The sequence below is a fragment of the Rhodnius prolixus genome, unplaced genomic scaffold (genome assembly GCF_049639745.1).
Source record: "Rhodnius prolixus isolate KJV_2025 unplaced genomic scaffold, Rpr scaffold_4, whole genome shotgun sequence".
Taxonomy (NCBI): Eukaryota; Metazoa; Arthropoda; class Insecta; order Hemiptera; family Reduviidae; genus Rhodnius; species Rhodnius prolixus.
The window spans coordinates 46,345,532-46,372,014 of record NW_027411614.1 but is presented as its reverse complement, the minus strand read 5'-3'; the positions used below and the strand labels follow the sequence as shown (position 1 = coordinate 46,372,014).

At 35.7% G+C, this 26,483-nt stretch overlaps 1 protein-coding gene across 1 annotated transcript in view; it reads right to left on the bottom strand.

Annotated features, from left to right (window-relative positions):
* Nucleotides 1-26,174, bottom strand: part of fz (frizzled class receptor) — a 124,499-nt gene extending 98,325 nt beyond the window's left edge. The window contains exon 1 of the mRNA XM_074130726.1: nucleotides 24,889-26,174. Coding sequence (XP_073986827.1) covers nucleotides 24,889-26,089 — 1,201 coding nt within the window. The 5' untranslated portion in view covers nucleotides 26,090-26,174. The remainder of the gene's footprint in view (nucleotides 1-24,888) is intronic.
* Nucleotides 26,175-26,483: the final 309 nt, after the last annotated feature.

Sequence of the window (26,483 nt, the reverse complement as noted above, 5' to 3'; positions counted from 1 at the left end):
AAGAACGAGCGGCTTAAAATTTATATATATATATATATATATATATATTTACAACCTATACATATACATCAAGTAAATGTGATCTTCATTTAGTTATGCACAGATTGTAGGCTGAATCCGAGGATCCAGCGCCACAATCGGGAAGGCAGAGGGGTCCCAGCCAATGCTGGAACTCTCTAGAGGTTGGAAGGAAGTTTAGAAAATTGATAGACTGTCGGGTTGGGTTGTAGTGGATAAGGCTTGTGTTGTTGGGATTAGGATGTATGGTTTAGGCTATTTATGGAAATTAAGGAAGCCGAGAATGGATTAGGTCATTGACAAAAGGGGATATTGAGGTCTATATGGAGGGCTGAAATTGGATACATAATAAGGAGCGTCGAGGATATGATGAAGGACTTTAGATTGAAAGGATTTGGATTCTTTGGATGTTGGAAGCTTTCGCAGAGCACCCTCACAGCTCAGCTTCGTAGGCCCGGATGGGTCTTAGTAGAATGTAGAGTCAGTTTGTTCTGTACGTTCATGGCTGATCTCCGCCCTAGCAGTCTTCGTAGTTATCCGTATCGTCTATTGAGTTCTTGTCTTTTCAGTCTAGTGTGTGAGAAAAAAAATAAAATATAGATCAAAGAAACTGAGAGCTGTTAAGGCCTCAGTGCGAGTTTGTGCCTGGGTATGCTCGTCCGGGAGCGAGTTCCTGGTGAGAAAAGTTTGTAGGACTAGCTGGGATACAGTAGGAGGAACATCAACCTTGCTGAAGATGAATCTATTGTGTTGAGACTGTGTGACAATCAATTCCACCTTCCAACTTTACTGACTGAATTTTTCACAATTTTCCAGAGATTACTTTTGAAAATGCCTCCCACAAATTTTCATCATATCTTCCACACGAGTCCGAGCAAAAAAACATCAATAAAGCAGGCGAAGCAGAAAAAGGAAGAAAACTAATTTCATTAAAAATAATATTTTAAAAAAAAAAATTATTGGAGATAACAAATAAATAAAGAAATAAATTTTACCGTTTATTTAGCGACAATAAATAACAAGATATATGAGCATGCGTAGTAGCAGTAACAATACAGTCAGCTGTCAATGCCACTAAAATATGTCTATTTATAAAAGACCGGGATAACGGGACTTCAAAAAGCAAGGCAGCCATTCTCAAGCTCCACCAGTTGTTGGACACTATCGATATACGAGGGTCGTTTAAAAAGTCCGTGCAAAAATAAAAACTACTTAATTTTTTGGGATAAACCTTTTTTATTTTTCAACATAGTCTCCTTTTAGACTTATACACTTCGTCCAACGCTGCTCTAGTTTGTTGATCCCTTCCGAATAATAGGATTTGTCCAAGTCTGAAAAATAGCCATTCGTTTCTGCAATCACCACCTCGTTTGAATAAAATCTTTTTCCCGCCAGCCATTTATTCATATTGGGAAACAAATAGTAGTCCGAGGGAGCCAAGTCTGGAGAATAGGGGGGGTGTGAAACGAGTTGGAACCCTATTTCCATTAATTTTGCGACCACAACTGCTGAGGTGTGAGCTGGTGCGTTGTCGTGATGGAAAAGAACTTTTTTGTGGGCCAATCGTGGGCGTTTTTCTTGCAGCTCGGTTTTCAAACGGTCCAATAACAATGAATAATATGCACCAGTAATAGTTTTACCCTTTTCCAGATAGTCGATGAGGATTATTCCTTGCGAATCCCAAAAGACAGTCGCCATAATCTTTCCGGCCGAAGGAACGGTCTTCGCCTTTTTTGGCGCAGATTCCCCCCTTGGTAACCCATTGTTTAGATTGTTCTTTGGTCTCAGGAGTGTAGTGATGTATCCATGTTTCATCCACAGTGACGAAACGACGCTTAAAGTCGTGCGGATTCTTCTGCAACAGCTGCAAACCGTCCTTACACGATTTCGTTTTTGGTCAAGCGTGAGCAATCGCGGCACCCATCTTGCGGATAGCTTTGTCATGTCCAAATGTTGATGCAAAATATTATGTACCCGTTCATTCGAGATGCCCACAGCACTAGCAATCTCACGCACCTTCACTCTTCTGTCATCCATCACCATATCATGGATTTTATCAATGATTTCTGGAGTAGTAACCTCAACAGGGCGTCCAGAACGTTCAGCGTCACTTGTGCCCATATGGCCACTCCGAAAATTTTGAAACCACTTATAAACTGTTCTAATCGAAGGTGCAGAGTCACCATAATGTTTATCAAGCTTCTCTTTATTCTCCTGAGGTGTTTTGCCTTTCATAAAGTAGTGTTTAATCAACACACGAAATTCTTTTTCGTCCATTTTTTGAAAATCACTCGACTTCCTCGATTCAAACGAATGCCAAACACAAAGAAATAGACCGATTTGGCTGAAACTTGGTGCGTGTTCTTCCAAGAGATGCTACTAACTAAACATAACCTCGATACGCGTCAGTAGTGCTATCTCTCTGACTTTGCACGGAATTTTCAAACGACCCTCGTATACGGTACATTAAAAATAGGCTGGACAAGAAATGCTAAACACAATGTATCGATCACTCAGTATCTAATAAACTAACCATCGATAGTACGTCAAATTTTATAAGTGAAAATGATTCCGCACAAAATCGATCATCCTATCTGTGGAAAAATCGACAATACATGAGTTTTTTTTTTTTTTTTTCACTGAATAATACCACATTTTGAAATCTGAAATTTTGTCTGTCTGTAGAAAAGGATAATTTCAGTGCAATTTACATCCTCGTCTCCTCGATTACATCCCTCGATTTGAGAAAAATCGAACTATCAGAAATTCTTCTAGTATTTCAAAAAATCTAAAGAACTAAAAACTTATTAAAAATCAAGAAATTGGCAGTGAAAAAAATAATCTAACATTAAGCTACTATATACATGGCTAGTTTTTACGATACAATAAAATCGTGACTCTAAAACAATGTTTTCAATCGATTAAACACATCGCTTTACTGGCAATGACCTGACCCAATGCATTCACCTATAGAAAAGATTCGATTATTGGTTACATTTTTTATGAATACTAACAACTTACTATATCTACAACTACAATGTTTAAAACAAACACTATTTTGAATTCTAAAATTGAACTTAAGAAAATAATTAATAAAGTAAAGAGATTTTGTAATTAATTGTAGGAAATGGAAGGTCCGGAAAACAAAGAACGGAAGTAGAAATCGTACAGATAAAAGGTGGTGATTAAATGTTTCTCAGACTGGGAATCAAAACCCAGAATCACAATAGATTTTAGTAGGATGAAAATATAATTGCCATTTCAGTCGTGATACATTTTTTCTGCCGAGCTTTCGACCTAAGGACTAGGTCATCTTCAGAGGCTAGTTTACAAAGTAATACATTACAGTACAGGGTTGGTGTGTCTTCTGTCTTGTCCTGTTCATGGACTGAGTGTGGAACAGACAAGACAGAAGACACACCAACCCTGTAATGTAAAGTATTACTTTGTAAACTAGCCTCTGAAGATGACCTAGTCCCAAGGTCGAAAGCTGCGGCAGAATAAATGTATCACGACTGAAATGGCAATTATTTTTTCATCCTATTGAAACTATGAATCAGTCACCAAAAATAATGAACAACAATAAATTTTAGCTTTTAGCGATGCTCATCTCTAAACCTTCAGACTATCGTGGTCTTATGGACCATCTTAAAATGTGAGCGTTACTTTATAAAGTTAATCGATACATCGTTCCTTAAGAATTGAACTTCTTTATACACAGACTCAGCTGGTTTTCGGCAGCTGTGATCATCAGGAAGGAGAGATTCGTAATCATCTATTTCCGCGCACATTAACTGGTAGACAAAACAATAAGTCAACGCCATGCATGCAGATGCAGAAGATCAAGGCCTAACTAAAAATAGAAGCTAAGTATTAACTGTAAATTGCCATAAAAAGAAAAGAGGACGGAAACTTACGAAGATCTTGAGGATTCTCGCAGTTTTATTGGTTCCTAGATGCCAATCACATTGCCGCAAACTACTGGACAATATTTTTGTTTTTTAATTGCTAATTTAAACCTTATCTTGACACATGTGATTCGTATTTTATATTATTTTGTTATCTATATTAATTTAGATATAAGGAGGATTAAAATATAGTCTCACCCAATGCGGAAGTTAACAAAATCTAAAATAATAACAATAAAGCATCTTCCAGCGATTACCAATATAAATTTTTTATAGGTTAACCAGATAAGGACTGGTTGGCTTTATACAGTAATAAAATTTGTAGGGCGTCTGCTACTGCATCCGCTTTGATGTTTTCTTTTTCTACGCTATCGGCTTTTTTTTTTACAAGAACATAGATCACGGCTTCCGCTTTTCAAGAAAATTCCCTTTCCCTATCGTTTTGTACAAAAAGATCTTAAAAGAAATAGAAAAAATTAATCTAATTAAAATTTGAATTATCAAGCAGCAAAAAAAGAAGTCGTAAAAACCGTTGAGACAAGGACAGAACCTCTCTCTCTCTCTCTCTCTCTCTCTCTCTCTCTCTCTCTCTCTCTCTCTCTCTCTCTCTCACACACACACACACACACACACACACACACACACACACACACACACACACACACACACACACACACACAAGAACCCAAACATGCTTCTTTTAATTCTCTGTCAACAAACAAGTTATAATAACTTGCATAAAAACTATAAATTCCTTGACAGATTTCAAAAAACTAGACCTAACTAGAAACTCGTTAAATAATTTCAAAAGAGGCTAGCCGAAAGAAATACTAAAAACACAAAATAACAGAGCGAAGCAGAGTGTAAAAGAAAAGAAAAGAAACGAACCTATGAAACAACTTCCAGAAATGATGCTAAGAATTTTTTGGTAGAAGAAAACCAGTAGAACAACAACCTTGGTGACATAATCCAGGAGTGTTTCCCTACCTGTTCCCCTTTAATGGACAAAGGAGAAGCTGAAGAAGATAAGTTCCAGAAAACAAGCAGGTGGCTAACGGTAATATTGGAGAGAGACAGGACTTTTATAAAGTAGCCGCATACTTTACTCCTTGGAAGGGTTACTTTGTAGCTTCATTATAAACAAAAGTTAGAGTATTTTATTCATACTTATAGTTACTGATAATCTCGCTTGTTTAAGACCGAGAGCTAGCTCGGCTAACTAGATCTAGAGTAAAAAAGAACTGTATTCTAAATGAATGTCTTCATTACTGGAGCTTACTTTAGTACTTGAGAACTTGATCTAGACACTCTTTTTTTTTTTTGCCACACAGATCCAGCATCCAGCAAGAGAGCTTCTTTATTAAATGCTACCTCTAAACCAGGGATAGCGAACCTTTTTGAGACGTGGGTCAAATTCTGTTCATTTTTTTTTTTTTTGTACTAGCTCTTGGGTCACTAATGCCCATTTGCACAAGAGTTAAGTTTAAACATTTTAAACTAAATATTTTCAAAACTTAACATCTTTAAAATTCAGTTGGCTTAATGGGTAAAACGGGGACGAACAAGTGCTATGGAAGTCTCTTTCTACAAACATAACTGAACAAAACCTTACAAAAGTCTCTTTTATCTGAAGAAAAATCTAAATATGGTTATTTACTTTGGGTGGTCGATTTTTTTGAACAAACAAAATATGAGAGTAAAATTATATATTTTATTTGATATTTTGTAAACACTTGCTTTATTTCAAATACTACAAAAGCATTTGTCATTTGCGTTTTAGAACTGTAATGATCAAATTAAAGGTTATAGATAGCATTTAAATTGCTTTTGTGTCAATGCGTGATTGAAAAAAATACAGATAGAATATAAATTATCCACAATCAACCCGCGTAAACAAAACAAATGGTTGCCTAGCAATTGTGTGGGTCAGTGAAAAAGCTTGCGCGGGTCAGTGTCTGACCCGCGAGTCATAGGTTTTCGCCATCACTGCTCTAAACCCTTTTGAACATTCCCCCCCCTGTTAAATTTCAAAATGTCACGATTTGGAAGGCATGTAATTTTTAAATATGACAATTTTTTATGAAAATAATTAAATTAAAATCTGATATGATTCACTCTTAGTACAATTCTGGAAGTTCTGACGTATACATAGTTTCAAACCCAAAATCGGGACTTCAGAATGCTCAAAAAACAATTTAGCTAGAAAAAAAAAAATTGTCAATAAAATCGATTGATCTACATGTACGTAATGTATAAGTATAATCGAAGTTTTTTCAGATAATCGTAATAAGAATTTTCGAAAAATGAAAAAAATCTATTCGAAATAGTAGTACTTCCGGTTGGGCAATTTTCTTTCAACTCAGAATTGGGGTAGCACTTCCTGTTCACTCTCTCACTCTCTCTCTCTATCTCCCGGAAGTTGTTCCCTTCATCGAATCGTTTTGGGCAAATGTACGAAATTAAAGATGTAAAAGTGAAAGACGTTAAAGACATGACTGCAGTGTATGTGTTCAGTTAAAAAAGGAAAAAAAAATTGGAGCCATTTTCACGAAAATATGGGAAAAGAATTGGTAAAAAGTAACTTCCGGTACAGAATTTATGATCACTAAGTTACAAAGTAGTCACCTGGTGGCTACAAAGAGAATTACAAAATTCCTCCTTCCGGTGGTATTTTAAAAAAAATGAATCATATTTTGGTCCTAGAGGACTACAGTACAAAGATTTCCTGGAAAAACTTCAATTTAGAAAAGTTAACATGTACGTAATTCTTTCCGTATCCTGTAAAAAACGTAAAAACGGAAGAGAACTGCGATCGTTTAAGCAAGAGGAAGAGATCTAAAAATGATTTTAACGCATAGACCTGTATGATGAAATTACAACTTTCAACAGGTTACAATGAATATGGCAGATCAGAGAAAATGAATGAATTAATAGGTTACAATGAATACGGCAGATCAGAGAAAATGAATGGATTAATAGGTTACAATGAATATGGCAGATCAGAGAAAATGAATGGATTAATAGGTTACAATGAATATGGCAGATCAGAGAAAATGAATGGATTAATAGGTTACAATGAATATGGCAGATCAGAGAAAATGAATGAATTAATAGGTTACAATGAATATGGCAGATCAGAGAAAATGAATGGATTAATAGGTTACAATGAATATGGCAGATCAGAGAAAATGAATGAATTAATAGGTTACAATGAATATGGCAGATCAGAGAAAATGAATGGATTAATAGGTTACAATGAATATGGCAGATCAGAGAAAATGAATGGATTAATAGGTTACAATGAATATGGCAGATCAGAGAAAATGAATGGATTAATAGGTTACAATGAATATGTCAGATCAGAGAAAATGAATGGATTAATAGGTTACAATGAATATGTCAGATCAGAGAAAATGAATGGATTAATAGGTTACAATGAATATGGCAGATCAGAGAAAATGAATGGATTAATAGGTTACAATGAATATGGCAGATCAGAGAAAAAGTGTTCTTTCCCCCTCCTCCAAAAAAAAAAAAAAAAAACCGGCCTCAAAATGAATGAAAATGTTGAATGGAATCAAAAATGAACCATGGAATGTCGTTTCCTATTAAAGGCATAACGATCACTAGACCTCACACTAATTGGTAATTTACTCAATGTAATAAATAAATGTTCTACAAATGTACATATATATAGTATGTATACTAACCGAAGTAGGAATTCCAAAAGCGGCCAATCCTACAAATGTAAAAGCACACGTAATGAAAGTTGAATTACAACTATTCCACTAGCCAGCAAGTTCAAGAAACTAACTAAATTAAGGCCAAGTTCATCGCTTTTAGAAGCTTTCGTATTGCGAAAGTATTATTCTCTTTGTATCTCCAAGTGGAAGGAAGGGTTTAGTGACTTTGTAAGATATATGTTATATAAGTAATTTAACAGAAACAGATATTTGGAGGTGACTTCCCAGTATTCTTTATCAAAATTTAGTTTAAAAATGGCCTAAAGAATGTAAGAAAAAGGTAGAGATTCGAGAGAACTGTGGAAAAAAAAAAAACAGACAGGCTGAGATGTACATATAAGATACAGTGAGAAAGGATCCAAGTAAAAAGAAGAAGAAGTTGAATGGCAAGTCTGAATGGTGCGAGAAGAAGCCGTGGAAGAAAAGGCCCTTTATGAGATGTTATGGATATAAGAGTGTGAAGATGTGAGAAGAGAAGCCAATGTATCGTGTGAAGATGGATAGTTGAGTAGAAACTACTGCTGATAAATTCGATGAAGGGCTCTTCAGGGAAGTGAAAGGTGAGGTAGGCTTTCCTGTAAAGGGGCCATTTTGGAAGCTTCATAAAGTTGAATCAAAATTTAACCACATTTGCTTGTCCAGTTATCTAAAATTTTAGACAAAAAACAAATCTAGCTGGACTGTTTAAACTGACTATAGAAGAGACTTATCACTTTTGCTCGGAGAGTTTATCAGGGAAGGAGTTATCAGGAATATCCTGTAGTGTCATTACTCATGAGTTCCACTAACAATAATGGTCATCATAAATTAAGAATGTTGCTAAAATTTCTAGCTGATTGGAAGTTCAAAGCACAACAATGAGAACAACCATAAGTGGAGCGTTTCAAGCTCAAGAGCTTGGTATTAATAGAAGCTTTGAATACCCTTTACTAGACACTAGAAACATAATAGTATGTGTAAGTAATAAAAACTAAACATCATCACCAACGAACACCAATAAAAACTTATCTCTGTAAACCTCTATTTAGTTCAAGAAAAAGTTAAAAGCAAAGTAATTACCAGATAAACTAGCCAACATGTTCCGTGGTGAATGCAATGCAATACCAGATGCAGACCATATGCTAGCTTCCACCACGTGGAAAGAACGGTCCGCTACCCAGCAAACTTCTAGTTACCCTGGCAACACTTTACAAAACACTGCTCACAGAAAACTGTTTACTGACTCCCGCCAAACACGCAGTTGTTAATATTACATATTAAACATAAACTCCACAAATTGTAACAAAAACATCGAGTTTTCCACAAGTAATTAGGTAACATAAGAAATGCCATTTCCTTTACACACGTAATTGAAAACAACATCAAAATCCTCTTCAAAGATTACGATTAGAAATAGGGAGGTTGCAAAAAATTATTCAGAATTGGTAAGCACTTACTTTCTAAGAAGTTCCCTTAACAAACTTAATAAGCCAAATAAAAGAATTTGAGTGCAAGCAATTTGAGTACTAAGGCTTAAACATTTAAGCGTGGAATTTAGTTTTATAACCCCCCCCCCCCACCACAGTGTGCGGAATTAAATTCAGACAATGACGTGTATACACGTATCGAACGCAGGGCAAAACAACCAAACGTTTACAATAGTCGTAACAGTCACTGCAAGCGACTTTTTCTGCAATCTCTAGGAGCTTGAGATTACAGAGAGCATTCTGTGCTCATTCAAAATCTTGCACCGCTTCATGTATGCATTGCTTTAGTTAACTAGGGACGCAAGAGCTTTTTACAAGGAGGAAGAAAAGAGCTTTGAATTCTGTGCAAAATAAAAATCATGCTCGTACTGTGAGGTCTGAATCTCTATCTAAGAGGTAAAAATGGGCATTGCACAAGGGTTGAGAGCTTCTATTTGTGTTCGTAATTCCCGAATCTCTAATGCGGAGACCAAACATGTACCAACCACTTATCATTTGGCTGACTCCCACCGCAGTTCTATTGGTACAGATAAAGGAAACATCCCACCAAATAATATTCATATTGTATTTTATTAAAATTTCGAGTTTTTATAGTTAATGGCAATTTTATATTTTTCACAACGAGTATACATGTCGAACGCACCTTAATAGAGATTTGCTTTGACGTGTATACACGTCAAACACACTTAACTAGTTAAAAGAAAATCATTAGAGCAGTTTCCGATTTTTATTAAAAAACCGCTCAGTAACTTCGGGGGTACTTCCGTTTTAGCAATTTTTCTTTGTTATCGCCAAGTTACTAGCACAATCATCTGCACCCAAATGGTGAAACGAAGTTATATTAGTAGAAGCTGATGAGAGAATTAGAAATGATTCGATAAACAGCATTGAACCCAATAGAAACTAGCAGACTGTAATGATTTTTGACGTATATAGGATATGATAAAACAGGATCCTGGATATAAAAAGGAAAAAACAAGGAGATTGAAAGTATCCAGGAGTGGAATGGATGAAGACGAACAATGAGATGAGATATTTTATTGGAAACGATGTACTGAACTGAATCTTGAATGAAGAAAGAAAAACCTGAACTGGAAAAATTGGTTAAGAAAATGCTCATTTGGGGAAAGTACCTAGAAAAGATAACTTCTTCAAAAACACTTGTAAAGTAGCCGGATACAGGCTTAGCGGAAACTTACTTCGAATCAATTAAATATGATTGCATTTTTGTGCTTTTTCATTCATGGGGCAAGAAGATACGATAGTTTTCAAGGTCTTTTGGCCTCTAATAAAGGTGGGTGCGTGTGTTCTGTTTAATTAGTATTCTAAGAACCAATTTCTGGAGAAGAATCTCCAGCAGAGGAGGAGAGTTGAGCAAGAAATGGAACGAAAGAAGTTAATTAATACAAGCAGGCTTCGCTCTAAATCACTTCTATAAATAGCTCTCTATTAGATAACTTACTATGGGTTATTGAACAAGAACTGAATTAATTTTTTTTTTTTATTCTTTTCTATGAAAGTAAGTTTTGAAATAAAATTAAATTGAATTTCATAAAAGTAAATTAATGAAGCATTTTAATAGAAGCGGTCAGTTTCCCTTACTGGGAGCAACGAGATCGTGAAAAACTGGGAGCACTTAGAAATCTATTCTGGAAAAAAAATCCTTCTTCCGGAATTAGACAATGCTAGAACGGCAATTTAGGTAAAAGTCATTACAGAGATCTCATATATAAACTAAAGAAAATAAAACTACGTGAAAACAATAACCTTTTAAGAAAATTTAAGAGAAAGATATAGGAAAATGGGGAAAATAAAGGTTTTTCTTTGCCAGGACGACTGGGGAGATTACCTTCCAAAACTATATAAACCATTAACCCTTTTAGTACCGAACGATATATCGTTGTTCGGTGCACTTGCCAAAAATACCAACGACGATATATCGTTGCGCCTCCGTTGGGGCCTTATTGTACTCATCACAAGAGGTCTGTGTTTCAAAATAACTTTATAAAATGTTAAAATGGTTCATATTCGATGCAACACTAGTGAAAAAATGGTTATTAACTTTTTGTTATATTGTAGGGAGGGGGAAGGTACGGAAGGAAACCAACGTAAACGAAACAAAACAGAACTTTATTACAAATAAACGAAAACTCTTTACACACATACGTATTAATAGCAACTAAGAATAGTCTCTATCTCAACCAGGTTGACACCAGGACGACCGTAACGAACTTCCGGCTCGCAGGTCACACTGACTCGGGCTATATTAGCGGGTCCCCCGTTTCGGCGTACGGCCGTCCTCGCCCGTTTCCGCTCTCTCTACAATATTTTATGCTGATTAGTGCCGCGGGTCTGTATATGTTAGAGTGATAAGATAGAAACGGGACCCGGGATATCCCTCGGATATTCGTCGACACGGGATAGTTTCTCTGGACCGTAATCGCAATCTTTATGATGTTTATGATAGTTATCGGAGTATTCAAGTGGCATGCGTGCATCGACTCGGCAAGCCTAAAATCTTTTTCAGTCTTTCTTGATCCTTCTAACGTGCAGTCAGTATTCAAAAACCGTCAAAGTTTTCATAGAGACACAATTAGCAGTAGAAAATTTTGTCAGTTTTGTTGATACCTTTTTGAAAAAATTATACCCTGTTACGAACATGGATGACGCAGAATTAGTGCGAATTATTGACAATAATAATGTCTATACATTATACTAAAAGATGTATATAGAGCTATGACCAAATGATGACTTTTTTTATGTGCAATTACCATTTGAAAAAGAGAAATCACTTTTGTACGATTTTTGTTAAGTCTTATGTTCATGTTATTCTTATGATTTTCAACAAATAATGAAACACAATTCGTATCGTTTTATTCTCCCTTTATTTCCGAATATGCTGCTTTTTATATTTTGTAAATATCACTTCTACTTTCGTTTTTACGAGCATTTTCGCAAACTTCTGCAAATTCGCCGATTCGGCCCTTCTTCTTTCTTTTCGCCGGTACTAAAAGGGTTAAGCAGTAATATAATCAAATCATTTCCACAGTAGCCGAGCGGTTAAGATACTAGACCAGCAATGCTAAGATGTATTGTTGGTTTAGTGGGTTCGATTCCCGGCCTAGATGCCTTGGATTTTATTTAATGGTTAATAAAAAGAAATTTACAGTAAAGTATGTTTGCTAATCGCCTCCGTCCACGACACATAATTTGGTAGTTGGGCGTAAAGAAGCCCGCCTGAAAAAAAAAATAGGCAATTACTTAATCAAATCATTTAGTAATATCTCCACAATGGTTGCGCATTCACCAGTTGTATTTAGTTCCTAGTTATTAGAATCAGAACGGGAAGCCTTACAAGGCGATCTATTATTGTAAGGATACAGATATAATCAAAACGCCAGAATAGAGAACGAGTGAAAAAGTTACTAGTTAACGTGACGAACCGAGTGATGATAAGCTAGGGAGAGCCCTTTAATTAATTCAATATCTGATCTGGAGAGTAAAGTGCCATCATCAAGTGTTTTGACTGCTACAGCTCTCTTCAATCATCATCACCACAGAAACGTTGAAGGAAATGTTGCTGAAGAAGATGATAAAAGAAATTAATAAAAAAGAATATCCCTACAACTTTACCAAAAACAAAAAAAAAGGAAAAAAATCTTCTTGTTCTTTTTTCATTTTTTTGTGAAGCCAACCCGGCATTGAACTTGGGAGTTGTTGTAGCTGAGCAACAATCAACACACAGGCCAGCCATCGTGAGGTTGTTATATATGTTGTTGTGGTTTTGAAAAGGTGGGGGCAGTTGAAAACCGGTTGATCATCGACCCTATACAACCGTCTACTTACATACATGCATACTTGCACATCAAATAACAAGCCAAAGCAGGCTCCAACTGTTCCTTTTTTTATTTCTTTTTATATTATTGGCTTATTATTAATATTTTTATTTTTTATTTTTTTTGAAATAGAGGTTATATGTGTGGTTGTTCTTGGAGCGCCAACGGTTATTTATTTATACTTTTGTAATTTAAACTTATATTAAGAAGAGGATGCACTCGTTGACAGATTTCCTTTTGCAACCGGAAATGTATAATTTTCCTGCTTCTCGAAACTGACTTAAAAACTTAAATAACAGAATTCCTTCAGATATTTTGTTCCTGTTAGAATCCTACAAGATATCAAACTTGGATAGATGATAACCTTTAAAGTTATTTTTGGTTTAATTTCAAGTTCGAAACTTAGTAGTTACACTTCCTTTTACTGGCAGGAAGTGAAATAAATCAGCTAGGAATACAGCCACACAGAATTCATCTTAATTACCTTTTCTTCAATATATTCAAATGTTAACAGCGAATTGATTACCTTTAAAATGATTTTGATTTATTAATAATGATTAAAAAAGGCACTTTTGGGGACCCTGACGGTCACAAAACCCATCGAAAAAAACAAAAACAAAAAAATTACGATGAAAATTGTAGATGAAAACTGAAGATTTTTCTCAAAATACCAAAAAAAAAAAGTGGTCCATTGAAGTCGATCAAAGAATCTTTCGTCAAATTCAGAATTAAAACCATTCCTTAAGTTTCCAGAACTTTCCCGGAAAAGAACGTTTTTTAACCAAATTTTTGGCCCTATTTTACGGGTAGTTATTGTAATATAAGTACAGGGTGGAGGGGAGTTGTAATGGTTTAAAAGAAAATCACGGAAAACTGGAAAATAAGAGAGAATCCTTTGGGAAAATGAGTATGAACACACCAAAAGAATAAGAGTCTCCTGGCTGCTGGAAAATATGTTCAAGAGAGTTATTAAAGAAAACATAGTTAACAGTTTAGAGAACTATATTAAGATTAGGGCAGTAGTAAGAACGCAGGGGAATCTGCAGTCCCTAAAAGTGAAATTGCTGAAATGGCACCCGGGAGATAGAAAGAAGAAGTCCTAGGGAAGAGGTGGCTGGATATCGCCGGAAGATGGTATTGTTAAGAAAGAAGTGGGAGTGAGTGGTTGATGGAGGTTCTTTGAGGGCCGAAGTGGCTTAGAGAGTGAAATTGGAGCATAATTGTCGCCAGCCTTCTTGTAAAGTATTTAGATCTTAAATTGTATTCGATGATTTCAAAATAATGCCCGACCTTTCATTTACTTTAGAAGTCACTTTAGAATTTAAAAAATAAAATAAAAAATTCTTTATCAAAAACAAAAGAAAGGATAGCCTGACATAATAAAGGTAACCTTCATTTGCATATCCTAAAGTCATAAAGCTAATTATTACGTCACAAAATATAAAAGAGAAAAGAAAAAACAAAGAGGGAGAGACAAGATTTAAATATGAATAGTGTAATTATGACAAGCTTAATAGTTAATAAAAACTAGTGAACAGTTAAAAAAGAAGAAGCAAGACGACGAAAGACACAATAGGATGGTCGTTGAGATTGGCTTCTTAAAGTTTCTGTAAGTGGCCAGCCTGAAGAAGGCGGCTGGCTGGCAAGTAGTTTGGCAATATTCTAAGTATGTGAAGTGATCTCAGGGGGATCTCCTATGTTATTATGAAGGCAAAGAAGCAGCTGCTTGATCATGATGAAATATATGCTCCTCTCTTGATTATTTACAAGAACTGGTCTCGCCCGTCTACCGTCTGCTGAGAGTGGCGCTTATTAATTGTAAGACCAGCTTCAGAGAGCTAACTTCTATCTTTCCTACTTGATTGATAGTTTCAGTATACAAGACTTAGGGGTCTCCTTTCTTCAATGCAATTACCGGTTATCTACCTTGCATTCACCAATTGCAGCTTTCTTCGTTTTTAAAAAAAAATAAAAGAGCGATAAATCAATAACTACTTGATTAAGATATTGGAAAAAGAAATGCTACAAATGTCCATTATCTTAAGCAAAGGATTTTTTATTTTTTTAAGCTTAGTCCTGCTTACTAAAAAGTAATTACAAATAAGGGCAAATAGCTGAAATTAAAAACTTTTCAGTCAGTATTAATGCTTACATTTCCAACAATCTTTACTTTGGAAGCAGACAAAATATTCCCTACGTATTTTCCTTCTTAATTTAAGTTGCAGCGAGTCGAATCCCCCATATTATTAGAGCAGACTTTACTTTCTTATTCCTTACACATCCTTCAACATCGTCAACTCCAGAAGTTATATCTATCGCTTACAAAACTTCCAAAAATGGTATCAAATAAAATTGATTGTTTATTACACAAACTAATAGTAAAATTAAATATTTTTGCAGCCATTTTTAATATGAATATAAGGCGCCACGATCGCCGAGCGGTTAGAGGTGAGACCTGCAAAGCTAAGATGTATTGTTGGTTTAGTGGACTCGATTCCTTGGTCTTAGGCCTTGGATTTTATTTAATGGTTAATACAAGAAATTTACAGTAAAGTATGTTTGTTAGGCGGTTATAGGCTAGACCCGCAAAGCTAAGATGTATTGCGGTACTAGTCTAGCCCTTGGATTTTATTTAATAATAAAAGAAATTTACAGTATGATTGCTAGTCGCCTCCGTCCACGACACCTAATTGGTAGTTGGACGTTAAGCCCCGCCTGAAAAAATAGGCAATTACTTTACTTTACTTTTTTTAATATGAATATGACGTAATTCCGTCCTTCCCGATAACCTTTTTTTCAAACATAAAACCCTTAACAATGCTTTTAACGTTATTTTGATGTTATACAAACGGAAAAACTATTTATAGTACTTTAGTTGTGTAATTGATATCGTGATTTCTTGATAACCCTTTGAAAAACCTATTTTTTTGTTTTCAGGAAAACCTTTCTGAAAATCGATCGGTATATAAGTGCTTGAATGGTATGACAAGGGGTAAAGAAAATCGTAATCTTATTCGATGTATCTCGATACTAAAAAAAAAATCGATTCAGTAAGGGCGCATTTTCTGTTGACAGAATTCGGATTAAAATATCGGAGCGACAGTAGTTCCGAAATGGATTAGCAAGCTTGAAATTACTTTCCTTAGCAGGAGTTAGAGGAGGTAAAAGATTAAGGAAATAATTCATCGACTTCAGCGTCTTCGGGTCAATGAAGAGCCTCTTCAGCCGTTGTCCTTCTCTTCAGCAAAAGAAATATTAAATTTTTAAGCCAAAATATAACTAAATTAGGGCATGCTTTTCTTGCTAGATTCTTTAGCTGCAAAGCAGGACAAAGGAAACAATAGGACAGGAGTACAGAAAAGTTTACTGACCTAGAAGACTATCACAGAAGAATGGCTGTAACCAAAGCACATATACATGAGTACATGTTCATTAGAAAGTTAATCATACCTTGAGGCCAATACTCTATAGAGCTAGAGATAGTAAAAAAAGTAAAAGAAAAAGATAATTTTCTATAGAAATGATGCTGTGCAAGAGGGAGAAGCCATCCCTGGTAGATGGCGCAGACTGGGTCCATAATAAGGATGTTGGAATGGAGACAAAGTGGGATGCAAGATCAATTTCATCTCTTCCAGTTCAACTAACTACATTTCTTTTACTCTTGTGTGTTGTTGCTCTTCTTGTATTCGTTTTTTATCATTTCTTTTTCTTCTTCTTCTTCATTTCTTTGTAACCAAGTCCTGACAATGTTGGAGCATTTTAGAGAGATAATCTAAGTGTACACGGCGAGAATACTGGGGAGCAAAAATGGACAGCCTAGAATGGCGGTGGATCGCTGAAGATGTCTTGAAGAAGATATAAAAAGAAAGAACTAAACCCAAACAAAAGTATTAAAAAGAATTGTTATTCCAAGTCATAACCGAAACTAATCACTACCATTAAAAGACTCTGTTCTTGCTTGAATCTGCCAAGCATTCATTTTCATTGGCTCCCTCTACAGCAAAATACCCTGTTATCAAAGAATATTTTTTTTAAATTGAGCTGGACTGGGTTCACTGTTAGGGAGAACAGTCCTATCGTTTAGAAGAGAGAACTTCGCCTAGACAGAAATGGACCACTTCTGGGTGTCCAAGTGGTTATCCCAATCTAACATCACAAAATGAACACTGTGACATTCCCCAATACACTGAAGACTAACATTGATGTGGTAAACCTCGTTGGTCTTCTCCACAAGAAGTAAACTCCATTTCCTTCAGCGCCTATAGCCCAACTTGATGAGTTACTTACTTTTTTTTCAGGCGCCACGGTAGCCGAGCGGTCAAGAGGCGAGACCTGCAAAGCTAATAGCATTGTGATACTGGGTTAGATTCCCCGGTCTTGGCCTAGGATTTTATTTAATGGTTAAATGAGATATAGTAAAGTACGTTTGTTAGTCGCGTTCGTCCACGACATCTAGTAAATGGTAGTTGGACGTTAAAGCCCCGCCTGAAAAAATTGGCGATTACGTTTACTTTACTTTTTTTCTCCCAGTCGGCTGCCAAAATTTGTTAAGTTGTTGACTGAAAAAAGTAGAATTGTCATGAGCAGGTTATTTCAAGGCTAAGAATCTTGTGTGGACACTGTCATGAGATTCTCTCTTACTTAAATATCTCAAGATTTAAACTTCGACTTCAGGAAACTCATTTAATTCTTCCGGTTTGTTAGTGGGTAGCCAACTCCCACCCTTTCCTCAGAGGTGCCAAAAAAAAAGCTAAATTCTATTAAAATTATTACGATAAAATTTTTTAAAGCTGTTTACGTAGTAGACAGGAAATTTAGAGAGAATCGTGTTGGAGCTGTTTTTTCAACATCCGCTAACAAGAGGAAAACTCTACTTCCGGTTTAATACTTTTCTTCGAGCTTAGAATTTATTCAATTCATTCAAGTCTTTAAAGAACTTTTGCTGAATTCATTCACAATTCAGGAATACATTTTTTTTTTAATTTTAAAGAAAATATTATAGTTTTTCCTGATGCTTTCGTAGTCTTAATTAAGTTCTAATACGTACATACAAAATCTCTGGACCAGAAATGATTAGCTAATAAGCGGCCAATCAACTGTTCACTTGTCTGGCAATGCAGCCATCAAAGGTTATAAAAACTAAAAATATAACACAGGGTTTTAGTTACCATTAATTACCGCCTCCAACATACTTACCAGGTGTATAATAAATCAACCAGGTAATTAGTAAAGAAAGCCGCTTAAAATAAAACTCCCATAATTACCCTGGAATAAGTTGGTGGTAACTCCCCAATTAATCTTATCCAAATAATAGACTTCTATGATCTCTCCCACATCCGGACTTAGATTTAGTATTTTTCCGGTCGTTATGAGAAACTTACAAAGAGCTATGTCAGTATTTTCTGAGGAAATTCCAAAAGAGAGCGGTGTGTTAATTAAATACTTATACAGGTAACAAATACAGAATTTCATTAGCATAATGGGGAGCTATGTGTTCCGGTTCCCATTACGATGGTAAAACAAAAACATAAAAGAAAAATCCTGTGAACCCTTCCTCTTTTTTTTTTTGTTTAACTTGGATGTTTTACTAAATGATCGTTTGCTTTACTAGTAGCAAACTTACGATTTATCTATGCTGCCCATATGAACGAAAAAAAATTGAAATTAAAGAATCTCAAATCATATATTTTCGATAATCAATCAAAAATCGAAAAATAAAATCAAAACAATTTGTCCTCCAACCACAAAAAAAAAGAGGATCCTCAGGATCCCTGCTTATTTAGGATTTCCTTTTTAAGGATTAACAGTTTACAAATTGAGAAATTTGAAATAAATCACTTCTCTAATCTTTTAAAAGCTGTCTTCTTTCAAAACAGTTCAATGAACTACTTTACGACCACATCTTATGTTACACGGCTGCTATTAGAGACTTGAAAATATTTGTCCAGTTGGATGGACAATGCGTAGAAGGTGACGTAGGGTTATTAAATACCTGACTGAACTATTTACCTAAGGCAAGTTTTGTGACAAATCTGGGCTTAAAAAACAGTATTTTTAGTTTAAATAAATCTGGTAAAGGGTTGAAACTAGTCGGGAAATGTGTTGAGGATTGATTAATACTAACTATTACTTTACCATTTGCTCTGTTAACTTGAAAGAAAATTTAACTGACTAAAAAAGACAAACAGAATATTATAGTTATATTTGAAATGTTCAGAGAGAGGTTTCAGTGAAGAGAGAGAGTTTTCAGTGGAGAGAGATAGGTTTTAGTGGAGATAGGGAGGTTTCAGTGGAGAGAGAGAGAGTTTTCAGTGGGGAGAGAGGTTTTAGTGGTGATAGAGAAGTTTCAGTGAAGAGAGAGAGTTTTCAGTGAAGAGAGAGAGAGGTTTTAGTTGTGATAGGGAGGTTTTAGTTGAGAGAGAGAGAGGTTTCAGTTAAGAGAGAAGTTTTCAGTGGAGAGAGAGAGGTTTTAGTGGTGATAGGGAGGTTTCAGTGGAGAGAGAGAGGTTTCAGTGAAGAGAGAGAGTTTTCAGTGGAGAGAGAGAGGTTTTAGTAGTGATAGGGAGGTTTCGGTGGAGAGAGAGAGATTTTAGTTGTGATAGGGAGGTTTTAGTGGAGAGAGAGAGGTTTCAGTTAAGAGAGAGAGTTTTCAGTGGAGAGAGAGAGGTTTTAGTGGTGATAGGGAGGTTTCAGTGGAGAGAGAGAAAGAGGTTTCAGTGAAGAGATGGAGTTTTCAGTGGAGAGAGAGAGTTTTCAGTGGAGAGAGAGAGGTTTCAGTGAAGAGAGAGAGTTTTCAGTGGAGAGAGGTAGGTTTTCAGTAGAGAGAGAGAGAGGTTTTAGTGGAGAGAGAGGTTTCAGTGAAGAGGGAGAGGTTTTAGTTGAGAGGGGGAGGTTTCAGTGGAGTGAGAGAGAGAGAGAGAGGTTTCAGTGGTGATAGGGAGGTTTCGGTGGGGAGAGAGAGTTTTCAGTGGAGAGAGAGAGAGGTTTTAGTGGAGAAAGGGAGGTTTCAGTGGAGAGAGGGAGGTTTCAATGGAAAGAGAAAGAGAGTCAGAGATTATTTAAAACGGAAGAGAAAAAAATTGTACAAACCACAAAGTTAAAATAAGAGAACAAAAAACAAAAAGGAAGGTTTAAGATGATGATGAAGAGCATGTGGTTCTCCAGCAGCCGTCCAGCTAGTTAGCGATGGACCAAACGCTTCTATTTACCACATCACGTACATAACAACTGCACACAATGTACATAATAGTGTGTACAGTTTATCTCAGCTAGACAAATGAAACATTACAAACATAAGCTGGTGCAGTGCACTAAGCACACATAGAGGCTGATAAATGTATCGCTGTGGTTCTTGATATGATCTGTAATCTATGTTTTGTAATTATTTCATTTTTGTTTTGCTAAGTTCATTTATTACCTTCCCTTTTTTTTTTTCTCATTAGAAGGATCATTGCAATCTTGCTGAATTACGAAATAAAATTATCACAGGAAAATTCAAGATTTAAGTCCCCCTCACTGTACGAGAAAAAAGCAGTCTTCACAAAATAGCTTATGCGTCACATTGTCCCAGTCCCTGTCAGTGAAACTCAAAATTTTGGGGAGGGAGGAACCAGGTTCCCAATTTGATATTTCGCATTGGTGCCAGGAATAGACCTAAAATAAGGCCCCCCAATAGCAAAGCTCCATATTCAACAGAACATCATGAAAATCTAAAGTTAAGGTTCTAAAATAGTAGCAGCTAAACTTTTTCTACTTGTAGTACAAAACAAATCCCGAAGATAAAAAGCAATATAGAGTCTACCGGCTGCAGTCTTAAATGTATACATAAAAAAAAATAAATATCGGAATCAATCAAAGAAACCAATTCATTCACAAGTCTTCATATCGTTTAAACAAATTATTTTCTTATAAAATTACGTAAATCTAGGATTTGGGAAAATAGAAATTAATACCAAAGAGTATAAAATGAAGTTATAACAGAATTTAAACTGACAAAAAAATTCCACATACGAATACCACCAGCGCTACCTTTCAAAACGGCCTGTTTTGTTACTATAAATACTCGCGACAAAAATAAGAAAAAAAAAAGTTTAAAGTTGATAGAAAATTTTCAAGTTTATTTAAATTAGAAAATCACATTAAATTGGTTTTAAAAAATCACCATAAAGTATAATTTTAATTTGTTACTATTTTTTTTTATTATTATAAATGAAAACAGACAAAGACGTGATAAATATAGAACACAGACTAACCTTATCTTAATGTAAAATGTAACCTTATCATATTTTTATGTTTATAGCTGTCATAAACAATACGACAACTAATCAAAAAAGATTCGAATTAGATTTCAGCTTTTAAAAGTTTTTTTTTCTAATATTTTTTCGTCCATTGTTAGGAAGTTTTATAGATAATTCTTTTTTTTATTATTATTAATTGAGTCTTAAAATAAAAAGTACTAAAAACTGTAAAAACAAAAAAACCTTTAGCGTTAAAGAAGGATTCTGCAAAAAACGTTTTGTAGGTTGACTAGAAGGTTTATTGGCCCTTTTTCTGGGAGCATCTCTAAGAAATACCAAATTTGACCTCCAATTTTCCTTTTTTCTTTTTCGTAATGGTGGATGGTGTAATGGTGAATGGATGGTATAATGGTGGATGTTGTAATGGTGGCTGGTGAAATGGTGGATGGTGGATAGTATAATGATGAATGGTGTAATGGTGGATGGTATAATGGTGAATGGTGTAATGGTGGCTGGTGGATGTTGTGATGGTGTAATGGTGAATGGTATAATGGTGAATGGTGTAATGTTGGCTCTTGTAATGGTGGATGGTATAATGGTGAATGGTGTAATGGTGGCTCTTGTAATGGTGGATGGTATAATGATGAATGGTGTAATGGTGGCTGGTGGATGTTGTGATGGTGTAATGGTGAATGGTATAATGGTGAATGGTGTAATGTTGGCTCTTGTAATGGTGGATGGTATAATGGTGAATGGTGTAATGTTGGCTCTTGTAATGGTGGATGGTATAATGATGAATGGTGTAATGGTGGCTGGTGGATGTTGTGATGGTGTAATGGTGAATGGAATAATGGTGGATGGTGCTGACGGTGAAATTCAAGAATAGAGAAACTGCTCAATTTCTTCTTGAGAAGACTTATGGGTAAGTACTATAGTAAAACAAAATGCGAACAAACTATAATTCCTCCTCCTTATTCAGCGAAGAGCTATTGCAGTGGCTCTCCCGAAATAAAACAATTTAGGATGAAACAGGTCTGAAAGAAGATAATAATTAGGAAAGAGAGAAGGAGAGAAGCAGGCAACATAATGAGAATCGAATTTCACCTTTTGAATCATGGTGAGGACGAAGTAATTACACTGCCATGGGAAGTTAAGAGAAAAAGAACTGCTCCGGAGAGTAAAGGGACCTAGCAGGTCGGGCAACAAGGGCCCCGTTTATGACTGGCACATTTCTCAGTAGAAAAGAGCATGGTACATGGTGAGCCCAAGGCCAGGAGGAGGTGGATATGTTGGTAGTCTTGCTGTGAGACGTCCTAATTGGAAGCGTCCCCTAAGTGCTGCACGCAACCAGCACTTATATGTGCCTGTTGTGCGAACAGGCGAGTGGGGGAGTCAAAGTTACTATGGTAACTGTTACACCCACTACAGGCAGCAAACTGCTTGTTGTCTCATTTCTCCCAGCTAGGAGGGTGATTTTCGCTTGGCCCTTTACCTTCACTCGTATTCAGATGACACAAATTATCTTGATATTATCCAGCTTGGCCATTCTCCAAACAGATCACTGGACAACCAGCTGGGGGTAAATAGAAGAAAGAGGCGCTCTAAATCAAAAGGAAACTTCAAAATTTCATTTTGAATTATTTTTCTTGAAAATCTGATTTTTTGCACGGTTTTCGATTCACACTAAAGACTACTTTGATGGTAGCCCCATTCAGTGGAATGGCAAAAAGAAACTGCCTCTCTCCTGTCCAAGAACTGCAAAACTGGAGAATCCTTCAAAGAAATAAGCACTTCCGATCTACACCACCTAATACGAACTCAGAATTTTAGCATTCATTTAATTTCCGTTAATAATATACAGACTAATGACGCGAAAATTCTACTAAAATTGCACTTAAAAGCGAAATCTAATCGACCCCCCCAAACTTTACCGAAATTATAAAATTAATAGAGAAATTTAGTTGCAGCATGGAAATACAAGAAAAATTCTTAGAACTATATGCTCAGTGTGATATATTTGTAGAACGAGATGCGTGTTTAAACTTCCACGACCTTGTTGATAGGAGATCTCGCGTGGCAATTCAGCGAGAATTCAAAAGTTCCAAAGCTAAAACGTCTCGCGTGAAATTTATGTGCTTTTTTTTTTAAAAAAACATTTGACCTTCAAAGTAAAAGCTCATTACGCTTATAAATTTGAAAGCAAAAGTGTTCGGATTTATGGAGCCATCTTGGACAGGGAAATAATGGTGACGTGTGGAAATTTACCGCAAGAATGCTTTTTAAGGAGTAAGTTAATTTATTTTTTAAGTAAGCCATTTTAAGTTTTTAAGTTATGCAGATCATAAGATTATAAATATACAAAACAATTTGTAAAAATAAAAATCACTTTTCCATCTTCAAGTAGAACTGAACACGAGTATTTCCCGGGGTGAGGTGAATACAAATAAAATATCTGCAATTTATAATACTCCAGCAAAGGGTATGAGTTAGTAAAACAAATTGATAGATAGAAAAAAATTGTAATTCCTACACAAGGCCAGCCAGTAGTGTATTGTTTTCCAAAACTATCGATTGGGGACGAAACACTGACAGTAATTCACCCGCGTGACTCATATAGAGAATCTAGTTCAATAAAGCTTGAACTGAGAGCTATCAAATACAATTCTCTAATGCCTCCATTGATCAATAAATCTATGTTTGAAATACCAAGTGTTGTTTATTCTCAAAAGCCGTAATGTACATATAATAATAACAGATATCTACAAATCTATTTCACTAGAAGATGTATAATAGAATAAATAAACACTAAGATTTGTTTATTTTTCAACAAAAGCGCGCATTTAAAAGGAATTCATTAGCAAAATCATTTAGTGATGGATCGCGTTTTGACGCCAAGGACCTTCAAATGTCCTTCCATTAAATGATTTAAAAAAAGATTATCCCGTTCTAGTTTGACTTCCTAGAAGGGGAATCTAATTTTAACATGAATTCATTTAGAAGACTTCCCACAGACTACAGTTCCATCAAGAAGTAAAATTATTTTATATTTCAATATATTCTAATAAGATATTTTAACAGAAACTACACACAATAAATTAATGGAATTCTGTTAGCCAATATAATTTCTTAATTTCAACTGTTCATTATTCGGCTTAAAACAGCTGGCACGCTTTTAATTTGTAATTTTGTTTTGCATGAATATTTCTACAATTCATCGCTTGCCCCCAGAAACGCACTAAATTCCATGTTCACTGAGTAATAGTTTCAAACATAAGTGTTTACATCCAGGCTCTAATTTAATTAACTCTGTCTAGAAAATTATCATACCCAAGAACTGCTGCTTTAATACTACTTTTCTACAAAAATATTCTACATAAAAGTTACATATGTACTGTTATTAATCAGGAAGATCGTTCAAGAAAAACTAACTGCTTGGAATCAACAGGTTGCAGTACAGAGACTATCTCAAGGAATGTCGTTGTTTACCAACAGACTACTGGATACCCCAGCTAACTCCATTTCCATAAATCTAATTCACAAACTTCTGCCGAGCACTTAAGTTTTTGGGAGATTTAATGGGATCATACAAAACGAAAATTCTATTAAATTAAGGACCTATTCATCCAACTAAACTTTAAAAATGAATTTAATACTAAATATTTCTGAACAATTTTTCTTACCTTCAACTTTTCCCATGGCTAATATGGTAATAGTTTTAATAGCTGGAACAGCCCAAGCGGCAAGATGAAAATATTGTGAATTTGCTTCGATCGCTTCATGGCCCCACTTCAATCCAGCGGCCAAAAACCATGTCAGAGTTAAAATTACCCACCAAATTGACGAGGCCATTCCAAAAAAGTAAAGTATCATAAACAATATTGTACAAGGTTCATGTTTGGTGCCCTGCGTGATTGTTGATACCATTTGCAATCTGGGTAGATCGACTGGCGATTGAAATGGTTTTCTACAGGCGATTGTATCGCCTGAACCAAATCCGACAATGTAGGCTGAAGCAACCATTAAATAACACAATGACAAGAAGATTATTGGTCTTTCTGGATAGCGAAATCTATCAGTGTCTATCATGAAGGTGAGAACTGTAAAGAGACAAGATGCTGCACATAGAACAGACCATACTCCAACCCAAATCCTAGCAAATTTCCTCTGGTCTTCACTGAAGAACATACCATCGCATGGAGCTCCACAATCTTTTACAGTCTTATCACCTACTTTCAACTGATAATCCATTCCTTTTGGAACTTTAAACTGTACAGGGCATACGAAACCGTAATCCATAGCGCCTTCTGGCAGCGCAGATAATGCAGGACTTTCGTACATGTCAGGCCGATAACCTGATGGATAATGTGGTTGAGTTGGCTGTTTTACCGGTTTGTATTTAGTTGTACTACTTGTGGTTGAGGATGTCGAATTATTTTCACCAACACATATATCCGGCGGGTCTGGAAATCTATCACATTCCAAATTTTCCGGCCAGAGAAATCCAAATTTGTGCAACACTTCTTCACATCCACTTCTAGCTGAAATACACAACGAACGGCATGGCGGTATTGGACGATCAAGTATTGTACACACTGGGACGTAAACTGAACACAGAAAAAATAAAAGAACCGAATTACAGTCTATTTTAACAAGTGGATAAAATTGGTGCACTTCTAAAGCGGCATCCTCTTGGGTATTATGATTCAGAAGGTTTGGCATAATAGTCACATTGTATTGGATTTTTTTACAAATAGGGACAGTAATGGGTTCACACTTTCCATGATGTGGTAGGCTATCCCTTTCGGACATCCGGCTAGCTCCTTTATACTGTGAAGCCTGGCTCAGCCCGGCCACCAGCAATACGAACAACGACACCAACATTTTCACAACATCACAACACTATACACACCATTGTATCCATGTTTTGGCGTCGGCGACACTTACCCAACTGGTTTCATGTGGCGCCGTAAACATAACAACTACTAACCACTTCAGGTTGGCCAACAGAGCAACAATGAAAGTTTCTACTTAAGCTGATAAAAGTATTTATATATAATTCTTCTCAAACTGCTTAAATTCTTCATTTATTGCTAAAATGAATGATTTTGGACAGATAAATATACAATTTAAAAAATAATCTTACGCTAAGGAAAAATGAAGTATTTGGTAAGGGCCGCAAAATGTTTTTGCTAGTAAAAGTTTTTACGATGTTAGATTTGGGCCCATTTCCACTTTTTGCATAAAATGTTTTAAAAGTATAATTGCTGTTCTCATA